The sequence below is a fragment of the Neophocaena asiaeorientalis genome, unplaced genomic scaffold, assembly GCF_003031525.2.
Source record: "Neophocaena asiaeorientalis asiaeorientalis breed wild unplaced genomic scaffold, Neophocaena_asiaeorientalis_V1.1 scaffold762, whole genome shotgun sequence".
Lineage (NCBI taxonomy): Eukaryota > Metazoa > Chordata > Mammalia > Artiodactyla > Phocoenidae > Neophocaena > Neophocaena asiaeorientalis.
Genome location: NW_020175828.1, coordinates 242,269 through 260,406, shown reverse-complemented (window position 1 = coordinate 260,406; position 18,138 = coordinate 242,269). Strand labels below are relative to the sequence as shown.

At 60.2% G+C, this 18,138-nt stretch overlaps 1 protein-coding gene across 4 annotated transcripts in view; it reads right to left on the bottom strand.

Moving 5' to 3' along the window:
• Nucleotides 1-1,989: 1,989 nt before the first annotated feature.
• The window catches only part of LETM1 (leucine zipper and EF-hand containing transmembrane protein 1), a 35,279-nt gene continuing 19,130 nt past the window's right edge, over nt 1,990-18,138 (bottom strand). For 2 of the 4 annotated variants that reach the window (XM_024732730.1, XM_024732733.1), the window contains 8 exons: nt 14,998-15,117; nt 11,630-11,761; nt 11,172-11,315; nt 10,622-10,756; nt 7,564-7,698; nt 6,567-6,757; nt 5,365-5,503; nt 1,990-4,429 (listed from right to left, as the gene is read on the bottom strand). In XM_024732730.1, coding sequence (XP_024588498.1) covers nt 4,280-4,429; nt 5,365-5,503; nt 6,567-6,757; nt 7,564-7,698; nt 10,622-10,756; nt 11,172-11,315; nt 11,630-11,761; nt 14,998-15,117 — 1,146 coding nt within the window. In that variant the 3' untranslated portion in view covers nt 1,990-4,279. The other 2 variants (XM_024732731.1, XM_024732732.1) reach the window with 2 other exon arrangements.

Below are 18,138 nucleotides of genomic sequence, written 5' to 3'. Positions count from 1 at the left end.
CCCCTCCCCTCCCCACCACTGCCACGCCCCCTCGCCCGCCTGGCCCCGCCCCTCACCTCGGCCCCGCCTCCACCCGCGGCCCGGCGTCTTCTCAGAGCCCCAGGGCCGGTGGGGTCCGGCCCAGGCCCGGGGGCGGGCTGCTGGGGGGCTTAGGGAGCAAGGCGCCAACGCTCCGCCCGCCCTCAGAGGGTCCGGAGCCCCCATTCTCGGACCTCTAGGTCCGGCCTTGCCCTCTGCCTTCCCCTCGCGGCCTGGGGTGACTCACCTGGTGTGTACGTCTGCACCTCTGTCCTGGCCGCCTGGCCTCCGGAATCTTGTCCCCCCCTGTAGTGTCGCCAGGCTGGACAGCGACCTCTCGGTGTCCTCTTCCCCAGGCGGGTGCCTGAATACACTCTGACGCAGTTGTCTACCTCTCGGCCCCATGGTCTTCAGGGGGCCGCATCACCACGTGTAAAAACACATGACGCCACCGGGAACAGAACGTCCCCAGTCGCCCCCCCACCACAGTTGATGCAGGTTTTAAAGGTTTTAAATCAGGACCCCATCTGGCTGTCCCTCCTCCCGCTACGTGTGGCTTTTGGAGGGGGATGGCCATGGACGTGCTGGTGGCTCCTGTGGGGGGCCATGAGACTTCCCCGGCTGGGTGTCTGGGGCAGTGCCTGGGGCACACAGCCAGTGGCCCCACACACCCAGCTCCCCACCCCCGCCCGTGACCCCAGGGTAGCCATCCGGCTACCGTCTGTCCACCACTTGGAATTCTCCCTGAAGAGCTTCCTGGGATGGGCTCTATTTCCTCCTGAGAAAACAGGGTAGTCCCCAATTCTTTCCTGTCACCTGTTCTCGCTGTTTTAGAATCTCCATCAGCAGGGAAAGACTTTCCTGAGGATCAACTGGGTGTGTGGATTTTTGTTTATGATCGATTTTGTCTTTTTTTCCTACTCATTCTGTCCTCGCTTTGGCCCGAAGTGTCCCTTTAGGTTGGCTGTGGTGTCCCTGGACTATATATAGCCCCCTTGCCCGCCCCCGCCCTGGGTCAGCCTTGCCAGAGCCCTTGGTGACCCTCGATGTAACCTTCTGAACCACAGAAGTGAGAAGCCTCAAATCCTGGGGCACCGGCTTGAACCTGAAGACTCGCATGGCCCCGACCCCGGCCACCTTCTCCCGGGGCCCGGCCTGAGGAGGGTCCAAGTACAGTGGACACACTCAGTCCTCAGCATGAGGGGACTGGGTGCCTGCCGGGGGTGAGATGAACCTGGACAGGAGCCACTGAGGCCCAGCAGCCCCCTGCCCGTGCCTGCACCCCCAGGAACATCTCCCTTCCACACGGGTCACGACCCACGTGCGAGCCCGCAGAACCCCTGGGGCAGACTGTGGCCAAGGCCAGGCTCAGGGAGAGATGGGGTGCAGGTGAGGACGTCCCTGGGCAAGGGGTCGGGGCTCAGCAAGGGTAGAAGGAGCCCCCACAGGACTTGGGGCCGGTGCAGGGGTGAGGCCGCCTGAGACAGGCTGGACGTCCCAGCTCACGGGGGGCGGTCTGTCCACGCTGGGAGGACGGGGAGGTAGGACCCTCTGCCTGGCGGCCCTCCAGCTGGGCCTCAGCTCTCTGCCCAGGGTAGGCCCCCCCGCCCCTGGAGCCCAGAGATGAGAGCCGGGGAGGCAGTGGGCGCGGGGCGGGGGGGCGCTGCGGGCTGGCCCCCGGTCCACACACCCCGTCGGCTCTCTGGGCCCTGCCCTGGTGTCGGGGAGACCGCAGTTCCTGAGGGCCCCCTCAGACAGTGGAGGGCACAGCCCTTAGGCAGTGCTGTCCCTGATCCCAGGGGCCCTCAGTCTCTCAGAACAGAATTCCACCCCCTAGGGCTGGCCAGGGTCCCAGCCCTGCCCACCAGGGACCACCCCCCGCCCCGGGGCCTCTGAGGGTCGGGGAGAGGAGAGCCTGGTCAGGCAGTGGCTGCCTCGCCGACCTGACAGACCGTCACAGGGAAGACAGGCCATCAAGACAGCGCTTTATTCAACCTTCTCCTTACATCAACTCGAGTGCCTAGTCACCAGCACAGTCTGAGGGGACGGGCAGGGCACGCGGTCACAGCACAAGGGGACACCAGAGGCCAGGACCAGAGCGCTGGAAGGCCCTCTCGTCACGCTCTCCTGCCGCGAGGCTGGGACCAGACGCTCAGACAGCTCTGCCATTTCCCGCCCTGACTGCCGGTGGGCCACACGGTTCACAAATCTGGTTTTGAGCTGTTACAGGAACACGAATTTGATATTTTAATAAAAACACTATTTCTAAACAAGGTGTTTACACACAGCCCGAGGAGGCGGCCCTCAGGCCAAGCCGGCCCTGGGCCCCTGGCGGACACGCAGACAGAGCCGCCAGCGGCCCAGGGCCCGCCGTGAGGAGCACCGCCTAGAGGTTCTTCTCTGCAAGTTACCAGGTGCCCTTCCTTCTCAAAGTCTGGATTTGGATATTCCAAAGCGACTCTGGAAGCCACGTGCCAACTTCCTGAATCCCTAATGAAGAAACCGGTGTTTAGGTGGAGCGAAGGAAGAATTCCCATTCCGCGTCACAGATCCCGAGGACGTCGGCCCTGACGCCTCGCTCGTCACGTAAGACTCTCGTTCCCAGAGCCGCGTTCCATACACCTGCACCCGGGCACCCCTGTCAGCGGCAATAAATAAATTTCAGGACAGTAAAAACAAGCAACGCGAAGGGGGAAGCCTGCAGCAGACCGTGGCCCACGGTACAAACACCAGCGAAGGATCCCGCTGCACCGGGGGCGCAGACACGCACGATCCGGGAGGGCGGGGGGGGCGGGGGGGGTGTGCGACGGCAGCGACGGGGACGCCCCGGGCGCCTGGCGAAGGCAGCAAGGTGAGGACGGAGGCGGGAAGGATGACCCCATCCGCGGCACGCCGGCTACCACGAAGTTCACGAGCAAGCACGCTTCCGCAGCGGAAAACCAGGCCACTAAAACACGTGTGAGAGGACCCGTAAGTGTCAATTAAGCACGGGGAACGTGCCTCTTGAATAGCCGAACGAGGAACCCTTCAGAACCCACTGCCCCTTTACGAAGGTTTACACCTGAGAATACAGAATCTTATCTTGTCGAGTTTCTTCTTTAGCGGCTGGGTAAAAAGTTTCAAGTAACTTGGAAGCTATCATCTCGTCGTCGTCCTCCCTCAGCTCATCTGGCCACTCTAGGCCCACGTCTTCCGATTCCTATGTCTGTTTTCCCCCAAAGAACGTTCTTGCCGTACCTGACCCAGCCTTCGCGTGGGCAGCCGGACAGAGCTGGGGCCGCAGGCCTCCCAGCACCCCCACCCCCACCCCCGCCACGGAGCACCAGCCTCCCCGAGCTGCCGGTTGTGGACCCATCACCGGACACGCGGCGAAACCCGCTCCAAACACCCAAGGGGGCGGTGAGGCGCTAACACCCCAAATGAGGAAACTTTCTAAAAGCATAACAAATTACTGCACCCGAGATGCTTCATTTTCCAGGGCTTCATTAGCACCTCTCCTGGCATAATTTACATTGGATTTACTCAGGTGGGCAGACTGTCATGTGAGGAAATTCTGTACAGTTAAGTGGTTAGGGTTAGGTGAGAATCAAAGAGAACTCAAGAAAGAGCTCGGATACACACGTCAGAGCAAACTTCCAGGAGACCTGACATCCGCGTCGGAGAACGCGGCCCTCCAGAGGCCACGGAGATGACGGGCGTGTTCGCTCACTCGCTGCAGGTGTGAGCTTGCGAGTGTGCACGAGTGGCTCCTGTGCACGCTGATCTGTGGGAGTCCAGGCCCACGACTCACGAAGCGTCCTCTCCAGGCCGAGGCGGCTGTGTCTGCACGACCCCAATCCCGCGCCTGGGGCTCCACGGGCACAGGGAGTCCACGCGGCCGGTCCTCTCTCCGCCCGCAGCAGACACCGCCTGGGGATACGCGGGGAGGCCCGAGCCGCCTCAGGAGCCCAGGGGGCTGTGCGGGGCCACGACCCCCCGCTGCCGGCAGGCCGCACACTTGCCTGCCACAGCTGGGACCACACCAGCACTGGGCCACCGCGTGAATCCAGAGCAGACTCCCTGGAGGGGTTCAGGGATCCAGACTGGCTGAATCTTCGTGGAATGATGGAAATTAAAAATTACTGATTATGAAGTTTCTGATTTATTCCAGACAAAATATTAGATCTGTCTCTAAGAATCACTTCAAAGCAATAACTGTCACATTAGGACCACTGCGGCAGACGCACGAAGGGCCACCAAGGCACCCGAGAGCCGGCGGGCCCTAACTCTTCACTTCTGCGGCCTCCTTCTCGGCCTTCTCCTTGGCCTTCTCCCTCTCCTCCACCTTCTCCTCCTTCCCCAGCATGGCCACAATCTCAGCCACCTGGCTGGTGGAGATGTGGATGTCTTCTTTGTCCACCAGCTCGATCACCTGCACACACGGGAAGGGACGAGGGCCTCAGAGGTGGCTCTGCCCCTTCACAGCATGAAATCTCCCCTCAGGACACGGAGGGCAGACGGCACACGGCCACCAGGCTGGGATGGCCTTTGGCACCCATAGGCCACGCTGTCCCGCCGGGGGCCCTGGGTCCTCCATCTGCCCCGGTCTTCTGAGGGCCAGACCCCCACCCGCACGGAGCCAACAGGCTCCACAGCCCCAGACCAGGCTATGAGCCACCAGGGAGCGGGCCCAGGTGAGGGCGCCAGCTGTGCCTCCCTCGGGTCGCAGGGCTGCAGGAAGGTGGGATGGACGACACAGAGAGGCTGCCGGGCTGGGCCCTGCTCGGGCAGAGTGCCGTGAGCACCAAGGAGGGGCCCCAGACGACAGGCCCCGCCCAGCCACTGCTGCCGCTAGGGTGGTGGCGCTCAGCCCACGAGCGGGGAAGGCCGTGCTCCCGACCAAAGTGACGTCCGCTGACATTCTAGGTAGACGTTTGAGTGGAAAGTCCCCGACGGGCTGGAGAGACCCTGGAGCCATGAGAGCTGCCGGCGAAGGCGTGCTCTCCACAGGAACGCCAGAGCCCGCGGCCATCCTGTGGAGGCGGAGCCCCGTGCAGGTCGCCTGGGCTGCCCAAGCTCCCGGCACCCTCTCAGGCCTCCGGCCACCCCCAGGGGTCCCGAGGCCCAGCCCCGAGGACCACACGCGTCCCCTCCGGGCTGCCATGGCCCAGCCCCCCCAACACCGTGCTCCGCAGACCCGGCCAGGGCTGGGCCAGGGGAGGCCAAGCAAGAGCCGGTGGCCTGCTCCAGACGGACGGCCTCACTGCCCTGACTCCACTCTGTTTGCGGCGAGGGCGAGACCAGCCCCAGGGGCCTCTCGGGTGGACGCACAGGTGGAAAAGGCTCCCCAAGACCCCCACGACCCACCTTGACGAGGTCGTCGATGTTGACCTTGCCGTCCTTATTCTCGTCCAGGGCCGAGGCCAAGCTGATGAGCTTGTTTTCGGGAATGTGCTTGATTTGCTTCATGGCACTGATGAGCTCAGCAACGCTGATGACGGTCTCCCTGGGGAACACAGCCCGCACGCGGCACAGCTGGCACCCCTACAGCCTCACTGGGGCCACGTGGGTCAGACCTGCCCCGGACAGCCCCTCCCTCCAGAGCTCCCTCGCCCCATCCTCTGGGAACACCCAGCCAACTTGGACACAGAAACAGAAACCACCGCCCCGTCCAGGGTCTCCTGTGCGTGTGCAGCCGCCCAGCGAGCCCGGCCTCTCCAGTGGGGACGAGGCCAGTGGGTCCCTCAGGCCTGCCTGCGCCCTGGACAGGGTGGGAGGGGCTGAGTATGGCCACACTGCCCTCCGACCAGGCGGAGGGCAGTGGGCCCACACAGCACAGCAGGTCAATCCAAGAGGGGACACTGGCCTCGCCCGGGCGGAAGGGCCGCTGACCTGAGGACAGCGGGGGCCCTGCAGCCAGCCCACCTGCCTGCCCCCTGGAGACGTGGGCGCTTGTGGTGCGGTGTCTGGCCCACGGGAGCGCCGAGCGTCAGTCGCTACCACCTGGGGGGGTTTCATTTGCCCGGCAGCCACTCACACGACGCTGGCCCCCGCTGGCCGCTGTCCCAGGCATGTGGGACACACCAGTGCAGAGCCGGCCCCCACGCAGGGGGTCATTATTGAGTTGCCTGTGTGCAGGGGTTCAGGAAGAGGAAGGAGGCTGGAGGAAGGGGAGAAGGGACAGGGAGAGGCTGGTGGTTCCCCAGGGAGCTGTGATCCGAAGGACACTCTGGAAGGACCGGTGACGACAGCCTGGAGAGAGCTGGGGGAGGGGCGGTGGACACAGGAGAGCAGGCAGCCGCAGCCAAGGTCCTCCAGGCGTGGGCTGGCAGCGCTGCACCGTGTGCGCGTGTGCTTATGTGTGTGAGCACGCACGCGTGCAGGAAGACCCAACTTGGGGCCGCTTCAGTGACAGTGTCGTGGAGAAGTGGGGACACCTGGGTTCTGGCTGCAGCCGCCAGGTCAGAAGGGCGGGGCAGCTGGTCACCAAAGCTGAGAAACGTGCTCCGGTCAGAAAGGCCCTGGGCCCCCCGGGCTCCAGGCCCCTGGCGACTGCGTGGCACACTCACCCTGCAGGCGAGCCCTCGGCGGCCACGCCCAGCTTGCCAGCCTTCTGATCGGCCTCCAGCTGCGTGAGCAGGCTGTCGATCTGCCCAATCATCTGCTGTACCCGCTTCGTCAGCCTCTTGCTGGCTTTAGACTCTTCCACGTAGATTTCTTTGCCAGTCTTTGAAAGTTCCTTCTTGATCTCCTGCAAGTCCTAATAAAATTATTTGCTTGTAAAAAGACTGCCTTAAAACTAAAATAGAAACCTTAAGTTCACCTTGCAGAAGTAACTGGATTAACCCAGACAGACTCCATCATCAAGGTGGAAAGGTCTAGGCTGTGCGCGGCGCAGTCCCATGAACTCGAGCCACAAAGCAGCAGGCTTACTGCTGTCTATCATGCAAATTGGTTCTCATTGCAAACTCAAGCACTGTTTTTGTAGCAAAGGAAGTGAACTCTGTCCTGAACCCCAACTTTCTTCCTGACGGTGAAAGAATCCAGGAATGGTGAGTGCCTTCTTAAATTCCAACTTGTGGTTTTCCCTACGAGCAAGCGTCACAGGGAAGAACGGGAGGTGAGGTGGGGACTGGAGAACCCACACAAGAGGGCTGCCACGACAAAGTTCAGAAAATAACAGATTATTTTTACCAATCTTAAAATAAATAAATAGTATGTAAGAAAGAAGTCTCTTTCGGGGAATCATGAACAAAAATAAGATTTCATATACCAAGTGACCAGACTGTTTATCTGATACCTTCATGTGTTTAGAAACTAAAAAGATATATGCGTGTCATCGACAAGGGCGAATGGCCGGCATTCCAGGGGAAAGTGACAGAGTGGGATGACTAGAAAAGCTACTGGATAAGATTTACTTAAATTCAGTTTTCTCTCCAAAGACCATCTGGCCAGCTTTTCCCTTATCTGATGGAGGCATCACTGAATACTCGGGGCGATGCAGCCTGGGTTTACTCTGTGTGTAGCCTCAGCCCCGCCCCCGCCGCCCCTCCCCCCACGCCGCACCTCGCTGTAGTCCTGGACGTCCTCCTTCAGCAGCTCCAGCTCCTCCTTCTCTTTCGTCAGAGATTTCTTCTGACCCTTCAGTTTCGAGCAGGCGTCACTGAGTATGTCAATTTCCTCCTGAGTTATTTCCTCTTCCTGGAAAGAAAATAAACAAGCAAACCGAAACCCTACATGAAGGGGAGTAACTGGCTTTCCCCCGAAGGCTTGGCCACTTTTCTATCCGTGTCCCGTGTCCACACTGCACGTGCCAGTCTTGGGCTCTGGGCGAGGCGACAGGCACCTGCAGTCACTGTCTTCGCTGTCCGAGGGGCCTCCTGCACCCGAGCGCACCTGTGCAAATGTATCCGGCAGACGTGCATAGCCACGGAGCGACGACCGCCCGACAGAGAAGTATCGTTACCCTGAAGGTTTCCTCGTGCCCACGTCCCCACCCCCACCCCACTGGCCTGCCTTCTGCCACGACAGCCTCGTGTGCTGGAATTCTGACAAACGGTATCACATGGCTTGAGCTCCGTCACCCTGAGATTCACCCACGTGACGGTGTGTTCCTTCTGACCGCCGTGTACGATTCCATCCGCAGATACGCCAAACCTGCTTCTCTCCATCGTCGTGGCTATTCTAGGTCCTCTGAATTTCCATATATGTTTTAGAGTAAGTTTGTCAACGTCAACAACAAAGCCTGCTGGGATTTTGATGGTGTTGAATCCACAGATCGGCTGGGGAGAATTAACAGCCTACCAACACCAAGCCTTCACGTCCACGAGTGCAGTGAAGCTCCCCATTTAGTTACCGCTTTAACCCACCTCAGCAACACTTGACAGCATCCTGTACGGCTCTTCACATCTACTTTCAAACGCATCCCTAAGTAGTTCACTTTCTGGATACCACTGTGTGATATGCTTCTTAGAACTTCAACTTGATTGTTCGTTACTAGTACAAACAAGTACAATGACCTTTTAGGTGCTCACGTCATCCGTGAATAAAGTTTCGCTTCTGTGTGATTTTACTTGTTTTTCTCTAACCATCCTGGCCAGACCCGCAGTCCGATGCTGAGACGGTGGTGACAGCAGACGCCCATGCTACCGTTAGGGATCCTGTGACCGCAGGTGCCACTCTGGCTGCTTTAAGTGGGGTTGAGAAGGTTCGCTTCCACGGGTTTGCTGAGAGACCTTTTCAATTGAGAAGAGATGCTGTATTCTGCCAAGCGCTTTTTGTGCATCTACTGAAATGATCGTACATGGTTTTTCTCTTGAGGCTGTTAATGTGCTCGTTACATCGACTAATTTTCTTGTATTCCTTGGACAAACCCCACCAGGTCACAGTGTATTATCCTTTCTACAGAACAGCTGCATTTCACGTACTAGAAACTTGTTGAGAATTTCACACCTGTGTTCAGGACAGATACTGGTCTGTAGCTGTCTCGTACCCATCTGGTTTTGGCATCAGGGGATGCTCATCTCAGAATATCCTCTTCTCAACTTTCTGCCAAGAGCTTGTGTAGCACGGGAGGGGTTTATTCTTTACATGTTTGGACTCACCAGCAACTTCACCCCTGAAGCCATGTGGGTCTGGGGCTTGTGGAGAGGTTCTTCAGCTACCAACTCAATTTCCTAGAGCTATTCAGGTCTCTGTCCGAGTAAATGGTCAATACCAATAAGACCCAGCCTTGTGCTGCAAATAGGAAACGGCGGTGCCCCGACTCTTTGTGGCACCTTCCCAACAAATGAAGGTTCTTCAGTGTAAGCTTTTAAAGGTTTGTGCTCCTTGCTAAGAAATTCTTGGCGATCCTTAGTTCATAAGCTCTCCGGAGAGTTTAAATGTCCTTTCACGTCTAAGTCTTGAATCCACTGGAAATGGAATGCATCTGTTTCCATGGAGACAGCCAACCATCCTGGCCCTACTGCTGACGAGTGACCCCTTCTCCCAGACCACGCTCCATGGGCCCGACCAGGCCCCGCCTCTGTTCAGCTTCCTGGCCTCAGCCCCAAACTGCCTTCAAAATGACCCTGGTACCTTGGTTCCTGACCTTTCCCAGGGTCACCCTTCAAGCCTAGGTCAGCCCAGGCTCCCGGGACCCTCCTCCTCTCGGCCTCTTATCAGTGACAAGAGCGTGTGGGTCTTCATCTGTCTCCTGGGCCATCACCGGGTGAACAGAGGCTCACCGGACTTATCCCAGGCTATGCCAGCCCCTTTCCACCACAGCACACCACACCAGCCCTGCAGCCCACAGCTCCCTTCACCAAGACCCCCGGTGTTGATGCTTTATGATTTCTCTTCTCATACGCACAGGACTGGAGGAGGCTCCTCCCTGAGGCCCTGCAGTGGGGCCCTTCCCTCCACCTCCAATGACCCCGCGGGGCCCATCAGGGGTCAGTCCCCATCCACCCGGCCCTCAGGACACGTGACGAGGCCCACCCCTCTACCCAGGTATCAACACACTCGACTTCACACGCACCCCCCACCACAGCCTCGTCCCCCCTCTGACCCCCTCTGAATGCGGTGGTCCCCCACCCGCCCCACCCCTGGACCTCGCTGGGAATCCCCAGACATAAAGCTGCCGTCCTGGTTTCTGTCTCCTACTCCAGCTGCCCGACGCTGCTGCTGCCCACCTAGTAAACACCTCCTGCCCCCAACACGCCTTCAGAAGCTGTTCTGCCCATCATGCTCCGTGTGCCAGGGGCCACCTGGCGGTTCCCCTGGCGGAAGGCGTCTCATGAGGAACATGAGCTACAACCACGACGGCAAGGCTGCCAGAAGCGAGCACCCCCAGCGCGCAGCGCACATCGGGCCCCCTGCGCCGGGCAGCTGGGAAGGGGACAGCAAGGGGGGCTTCCCCGCTGGGGGCCCTGCCACGCGGAGCACAGGGGCTGCAGCCAGGGCAGGGCCGCCTCACCCTCCCCGGCCTCGCTCTCCTCGCCCCTCGATCATCCACCGTCACCCCGAGAAGCCAGGCTGCGGCCTTCCGGCCCCGCTTCCTCGGGACCCCCCCCGCTGCAGGCGGGCTCTCTGGCCCTGCGGTGCGGCTCCAACACCGCTCCCTCCAGGCGGGCGCCATTACCTTCAAGCCCTCTAGGACGGGCGCGCTGTCCGTCAGGGCCTCGGACGGCAGGGTCACATCAGGCTCTTCCGGCTGCGGCTCGACCACCAGCCTCCCAGGGGCACCTTCTGCCACCACTTCAGGCTCCACTTCCTTCTGAAACGCAAGGCCACTGCCGGCTCAGCACCACCCGTCAGACCGTGGCCTTCCCAGGCATCCACACCGGCAGACGTGCCGCTGGCCAGAGGGCCGCCAAGCGAGGGGCAAGGTCTACAGAGCCCGGCCGGCTGGCAGTGGGGTCTGCCTCCGCCAGGTTCCGCCGCAGGACCCTCCACATGGGCACAGCGCGTGATGAGCGCGGTCACGCAGCTTCTGCATCCGCGCCCCAGCATCTACGGGCTGCTGGAGGCCTCGGGGAGGTCGCCACAGCCTCGAACCCCAGCTTCAGGGCCTCAGGGCCGGCCGCTTGCGCTGACTGGCGCCCGAGCCGCAAGAGTGCGTCTGCCTCCCCGTGCCCCCACCCCACCCCACCCATGGGCCCAGCCCTTCCACCGCCCCGCTGCCCGCTCACCGCCGCCTGGGACCGCCTCTGCAGCTCTTTCTCGCGGTGCTCCTGCTGGATGGCTGCCTCCTCCTGCAGCGTGGCCTCCAGCTTCGCCTTGTTGTCCACCTGCTCGCCCTCCACCTCGGCCACCTTCACCTGGGCCTCCTTCGCCTTCAGGGAGGGGACACCCGTGAGCACGCTTGGAAGCGGGGCAGGTGCGCCCCCGCCAGAGCAGCCCACACGGCGCCCGGCCCGGGTCTCGGGGTGTCTTGGCCATCAGGGCTTGCTCTCCGAGGAGCAGGAACCCCGGCTGCTGGGAAACGCCCTGAGGACCCCAAGGGCCACCTTCTGCACGCACCGCAGGGCCCTCAACGTGCAGAGGGCAGACAAGAAAGGAGGGGGCGAGTGGTGGGTCCGGGGGCTCCCCCAGAAGGGAGAGGGCCCCCGGCAGAGTGAGCAGCAGAAGGGGGCCTTGCAACACGCACCACAATCTCCGGAAGGGTCTGCAGGGTGGACTTGAGCTGGTCGGCGGGAGAGAGGGTGTCAGGAAGGTACATGGCCCGGGACAGGATGAGCAGCGACGTCGGGATCTCCTGGTGCAGGTGCAGCTCCAGCCACTGGAAGTGGGAGGTGGAGACCCAGACTCACCTGTCGGCCTCGTCCCACCCACATTTCCTGTGACCCGGGCAAGGGCTTCTGGCCCTGGAACTTCCCTCTCTGTTCCGGTTTGCGTAGGGGAGCGGAGGAGGAGGACATTGGTGGCAACAACCACGGCGGCACCTGAGTGGGCGGACCCGTATGTACCCCGAGCAAGTTCTCCTGGGAGAGACCCCGCAAGCTCCGAAGGGTCTATTTACCGCTGTGCTAACGCCCACTGCCCGCCTCAGTCACGTGACACCCCGCAGCGAGGCCGCTGTGCTAACGCCCACTGCCCACCTCAGTCACGGGAGCAGGAGACACCCCGCAGCGAGGCCGCTGTGCTAACGCCCACTGCCCACCTCAGTCACGGGAGCAGGAGACACCCCGCAGCGAGGCCGCTGGGCTTGTAAAACACTGAGCGAGACGGCCAGGTCCTGTTCCCAAAGTTCTTCACTTAACAATGGCACAGAAACTCCAAAGGTGGTGCTGGTGAATTCATTCGGCGTTTGAGGTTTGCACAGCTACCATGAGCTGGGCACTGTTTGAGGCTATTTTAGTGACACAGACAATGTTCAAACTGACAAAAGAGACCCCGACAATGCTTGGACACAAGGTAGACACAGAACAAAAGATGGGGCGAGAAGAACTCTCAGAATGGGGAGAAAACGCCGAGCACAGGTTAAACGACGAGAGAAGGAAGACACCTGAGCCCTTGGAAACCGAAACACCCCGAGTCCTGACATCCCTCGGGCACAGTGCCCCACACTCGAGTGCCCCAGGTGTGCTCCAGCCCAGGCGGACCCAGGGCACCCCCCACAGAGGATGGTCTGCGAGGAGACCCTGTCGGAGACAAGGGCAGTGAAGACAAGGTTCACGGGAGCAGGAGACACCCCGCAGCGAGGCCGCTGTGCTAACGCCCACTGCCCACCTCAATCACGGGAGCAGGAGACACCCCGCAGCGAGGCCGCTGTGCTAACGCCCACTGCCCACCTCAGTCACGGGAGCAGGAGACACCCCGCAGCGAGGCCGCTGTGCTAACGCCCACTGCCCACCTCAGTCACGGGAGCAGGAGACACCCCGCAGCGAGGCCGCTGTGCTAACGCCCACTGCCCACCTCAATCACGGGAGCAGGAGACACCCCGCAGCGAGGCCGCTGTGCTAACGCCCACTGCCCACCTCAATCACGGGAGCAGGAGACACCCCGCAGCGAGGCCGCTGTGCTAACGCCCACTGCCCACCTCAATCACGGGAGCAGGAGACACCCCGCAGCGAGGCCGCTGTGCTAACGCCCACTGCCCACCTCAATCACGGGAGCAGGAGACACCCCGCAGCGAGGCCGCTGTGCTAACGCCCACTGCCCACCTCAATCACGGGAGCAGGAGACACCCCGCAGCGAGGCCGCTGTGCTAACGCCCACTGCCCACCTCAATCACGGGAGCAGGAGACACCCCGCAGCGAGGCCGCTGTGCTAACGCCCACTGCCCACCTCAATCACGGGAGCAGGAGACACCCCGCAGCGAGGCCGCTGTGCTAACGCCCACTGCCCACCTCAGTCACGGGAGCAGGAGACACCCCGCAGCGAGGCCGCTGTGCTAACGCCCACTGCCCACCTCAGTCACGGGAGCAGGAGACACCCCGCAGCGAGGCCGCTGTGCTAACGCCCACTGCCCACCTCAGTCACGGGAGCAGGAGACACCCCGCAGCGAGGCCGCTGTGCTAACGCCCACTGCCCACCTCAGTCACGGGAGCAGGAGACACCCCGCAGCGAGGCCGCTGTGCTAACGCCCACTGCCCACCTCAGTCACGGGAGCAGGAGACACCCCGCAGCGAGGCCGCTGTGCTAACGCCCACTGCCCACCTCAGTCATGGGAGCAGGAGACACCCCGCAGCGAGGCCGCAGGGCTTGTAAAACACTGAGCGAGACGGCCAGGTCCTGTTCCCAAAGTTCTTCACTTAACAATGGCACAGAAACTCCAAAGGTGGTGCTGGTGAATTCATTCGGCGTTTGAGGTTTGCACAGCTACCATGAGCTGGGCACTGTTTGAGGCTATTTTAGTGACACAGACAATGTTCAAACTGACAAAAGAGACCCCGACAATGCTTGTTGGGAGCAGGAGACACCCCGCAGCGAGGCCGCAGGGCTTGTAAAACACTGAGCGAGACGGCCAGGTCCTGTTCCCAAAGTTCTTCACTTAACAATGGCACAGAAACTCCAAAGGTGGTGCTGGTGAATTCATTCGGCGTTTGAGGTTTGCACAGCTACCATGAGCTGGGCACTGTTTGAGGCTATTTTAGTGACACAGACAATGTTCAAACTGACAAAAGAGACCCCGACAATGCTTGGACACAAGGTAGACACAGAACAAAAGATGGGGCGAGAAGAACTCTCAGAATGGGGAGAAAACGCCGAGCACAGGTTAAACGACGAGAGAAGGAAGACACCTGAGCCCTTGGAAACCGAAACACCCCGAGTCCTGACATCCCTCGGGCACAGTGCCCCACACTCGAGTGCCCCAGGTGTGCTCCAGCCCAGGCGGACCCAGGGCACCCCCCACAGAGGATGGTCTGCGAGGAGACCCTGTCGGAGACAAGGGCAGTGAAGACAAGGACAAGAATGCACTGCCCACTAAGCACCGTCTGTGTCAGCAGGGGGTGCAGCGGGTGTCAACAGATCTCTGTCTACACTGGGAAGACAACCCGAGGGGGTGCCCAGCTGGCGCCCTGCCCCTTTTGATACGAAGGCTGAGTTGCTGTGAACATTGCCTACCCATCATCGCATCCACTCAGACCCATGCCGGCGGGGCAGGCCTGTGGCCCTCCAGAGCTGGCCCCTGGCTTCTGCCCGAGGGCCCTCTGAGCGGCCGGAGAAGCAGGGTCACTCAGACCCAGGCTGCCAAGAGCAGGAATTTCGGAGGTCGGCCTGGCCTGGGTCCTACTTCCCCAAACCCCCCTGGCCTCAGTTGAGAGTCGTACTGGAATTTCAAAGGAAGCTGACCTCATCCTCGTGAGTCCACAGAAGACGGGGCGGAGGGAAGAGCAAGCACAGCAAAGGCGACCAAGAGCCGGGGAGGGAGATCGGAGCGGCGCCCAGGAGCGGCGGGCAGCCACCGCGTGCGGAGCGCACACAGGCCCCGGCCCAGGCGGCAGCTGAGCCGGAGCGCCTCCCGCCCCCTGCTGGGACGGAAGGGCCCCCCACCACGCCGCAGGTACGCACCTGCTTCAGCTGGCCCCGCAGACGGTCTTCCGTGACGCCCAGGGCCCGCATGCCTCGCGCCCGACACGCTGCCTGTAGCTCCTTGACGTTGAGGCTGTCCACACCCTCCTCAGCGATCAGCTGTCAAAGGAAGCCAGCCAATTACCTCCTGCAGGGTCACTACGGGTCTGTGCTGTGTGCATTCGCACGCTTGGGAGCTAAGTGTCTGATTAGAAACCACCTTCCTGGGCTTCCCTGGTGGCGCGGGGGTTGAGAGCCCGCCTGCCAATGAAGGGAACATGGCTTCGAGCCCTGGTCCGAAAGATCCCACATGCCGCGGAGCGGCTGGGCCCGTGCACCGCAGCTGCTGGGTCTGCGCTCTGGAGCCTGCGAGCGACAACGGCTGAGCCCGCGTGCTACAGCTGCTGAGGCCTGCGCGCCTAGAGCCCGTGCTCTGCAACCTCCCGCTCGCTGCAACTAGAGAGGGCCCGTGCGCAGCAATGAAGACCCAATGCAGCCAAAAATAAATAAATAAAATAAATACATTTATAAAAAAAAAGAAAGAAACCACCTTCCTACTATGCTTTGCCAAACACAAGATAAACCCCCACTACCAAGGCCCCGATTCCAGGTTTGCAGCGATCAGACCTTCTGACAGAGGGTGGGACCTTAGGGTCAACAGCCAGGACCCACCCCGAGATGCGAAGACACCCACTCAGGGCCTGCTCTCTGCCCAGGGAGCAGCCCTGCTGCCCGAACCCCACGCTTCTCCCGTCCTGCACTGTGCAGGGACGAGGGGAGAGGAGAGGAGGAACAAAGGGCAACAGTGCCACCTGCTCCCCCCATTTAAACCCCCCAGTGACCCTGTGAGGAGGACACGACCGCTACCTGCGTCAACTGTGAGACAACCGTGGGTGGACGTGCAGCCACACGGCTCCTCCCCGTGGCTAACACCTTGCAACGTGCAGTATCAAACCACCGCCGGAACGCGATGCCGAGCCAGTCCAGGCAGAAGACACCTGTCCCCACGAGGACCTCACAAACACTCCCGCCCGCTCTTGACCCCTGGGAACCACCCACCAATCTGCTCTTCATCCCTGTGATTCTGTCACTTGAAGAGCATTACAGGGATGGGACTGCACAGCGCACAGCCTTTGGGGACTCCTTGAGGACCCACGCGGTGTGTGGAGTAATAATCCACTCCTTTCCTTAGTGAGCACCCTGCATGGTACAAACGTCCTGGTTTTACCGTTCGCCCCGTGAAGGACATCGGGGTTGTTTGTTTCCTTTCCCCATCTTCCCGTGGGGCACGTGGATCCCATCCGCACTTGTCTCCTGCGCTTCTGAGCACACCTCTGCGTCCATTTTCAGGGGCTGCTCTGGTATCACATGCTGCACCTACCTCATCATGGAGGGAACGTGGTGGCCTCCCCCGTTATCCTCCGCGACTGGTCGAGCTCATCCTAACGTCACCTACTGACACAGCCACATCACACAGTGCCCATTTCTAACGTCACCTACTGACACAGCCACATCACACAGTGCCCATTTCTAACGTCACCTACTGACACAGCCACATCACACAGTGCCCATTTCTAACGTCACCTACTGACACAGCCACATCACACAGTGCCCATTTCTGCCTCCACCGTAAGACACACGAGCAGAAGCAAAGCCTGGTGCTTGCCGTGTCCTTTCTTCCTGACGCCCTAAGGTTCCTCTAGGCGCTGCTGGTGACAAGGTGTCGTAGTTTTCCTTCACCTGGGAGCGTCTTGATTCCTCCCTCGTTTTTATCTTTAATTTTTATTTTTGCTGAATCTAGGATTGAATTGACCGAGTTCTTTTTTTCAGCACACGAAAAATACTTTCCAGTTCCTTCTGGCCTGCATGGTTTCTGATGAGAAATGCACTGTCATTTGAATTGTTTTTCCTGCAGGTAAGATGCCATTCTCTCTCATTGCTTTCAAAATTATTTCTTCTTCTTTTTTTTAAAAAATAAATTTATTTTTATTTTTGGCCGCGTTGGGCCTTCATTGCTGCACGCGGGCTTTCTCTAGTTGCGGTGAGCGGGGGCTGCTCTTCGTTGCGGTGCGTGGGCTTCTCACTGCAGTGGCTTCTCTTGTTGCGGAACATGGGCTCGAGGCGTGAGGGCTTCAGTAGTCGTGGTGCACAGGCTTAGCTGCTCCACGCCACGTGGGATCCTCCCGGACCAGGGACCGAACCTGTGTCCCCTGCACTGGCAGGCAGATTCTTAACCACTGGGCCACCAGGGAAGCCCCTCAAAATTATTTCTCTGTCCTTCACGTTTGTTCACTTGACTGTGGGTCTCTGTGTGGACTTCTCTGCGTTTATCCGCTCTGAGGCTCACTCAGCGTCTTAAATCTGCAGATGTATGCCTTCTACCGAATCTGGGGAGTGGCCCACGGTCAGAATGGCGCTGGCACCCACTGCTTGTCTTCTTTTCATTCGCTTTGGGGTCCTCCTGGTTCTCAGCACGAGGAGTGATTCTCAGCTGAAGCTGGACATTCTGGGTATAACTCTGGGTATTACGCTATGCGATCCTGGAGCTCACTTCCATCTTCTGTCCTAACTGGCTTCCTCTTGACAGTGCTCTGGCATGGGGGTGTTCTACCCAGCGTTTACAGGTGGTGTACCTGACGATCTGGCATCTACGGATCCAAACTAATGGACAAAGTTGTTTACGTCTCCCCTGCTGCCTGGCTTTCCTGGGCGTGCTACAATCATATTTCAAATCCTCCAACCACAAACTCTGACCTCTGCTTCACGTCCTGCCCAATGAAAAACGCCTCCAGCTGACCACTCCCGCTGACCAGTGATGAAGGCTGTCTCGATTCCTCCCTCCCCTCACGTCCTGGTCCCCTCTTCTGGGGAACTGTGGGCACAGCTTCCTTCCAACGGCCCTGAGCTCTCTGTGGCATCACTCAGTCATTGTAAATTATATCCCGGAACAGAAGAGATCTGGCCTCCACTGAGGCCAGGGGGAGAGGTACTTCTGAGTCTACTGGGAGGGGTCTGGCCTCCCCGCTAGGCTCTGCATGCCTCCCTGGCTGGGAGGGGCGGGAGAACCTCTTACTGGCCTCTCCTGACACCACTCCAGCAGGGAAGTATGGAGAGTGCCTTGAGACTGTCGGGTGCGGGTGG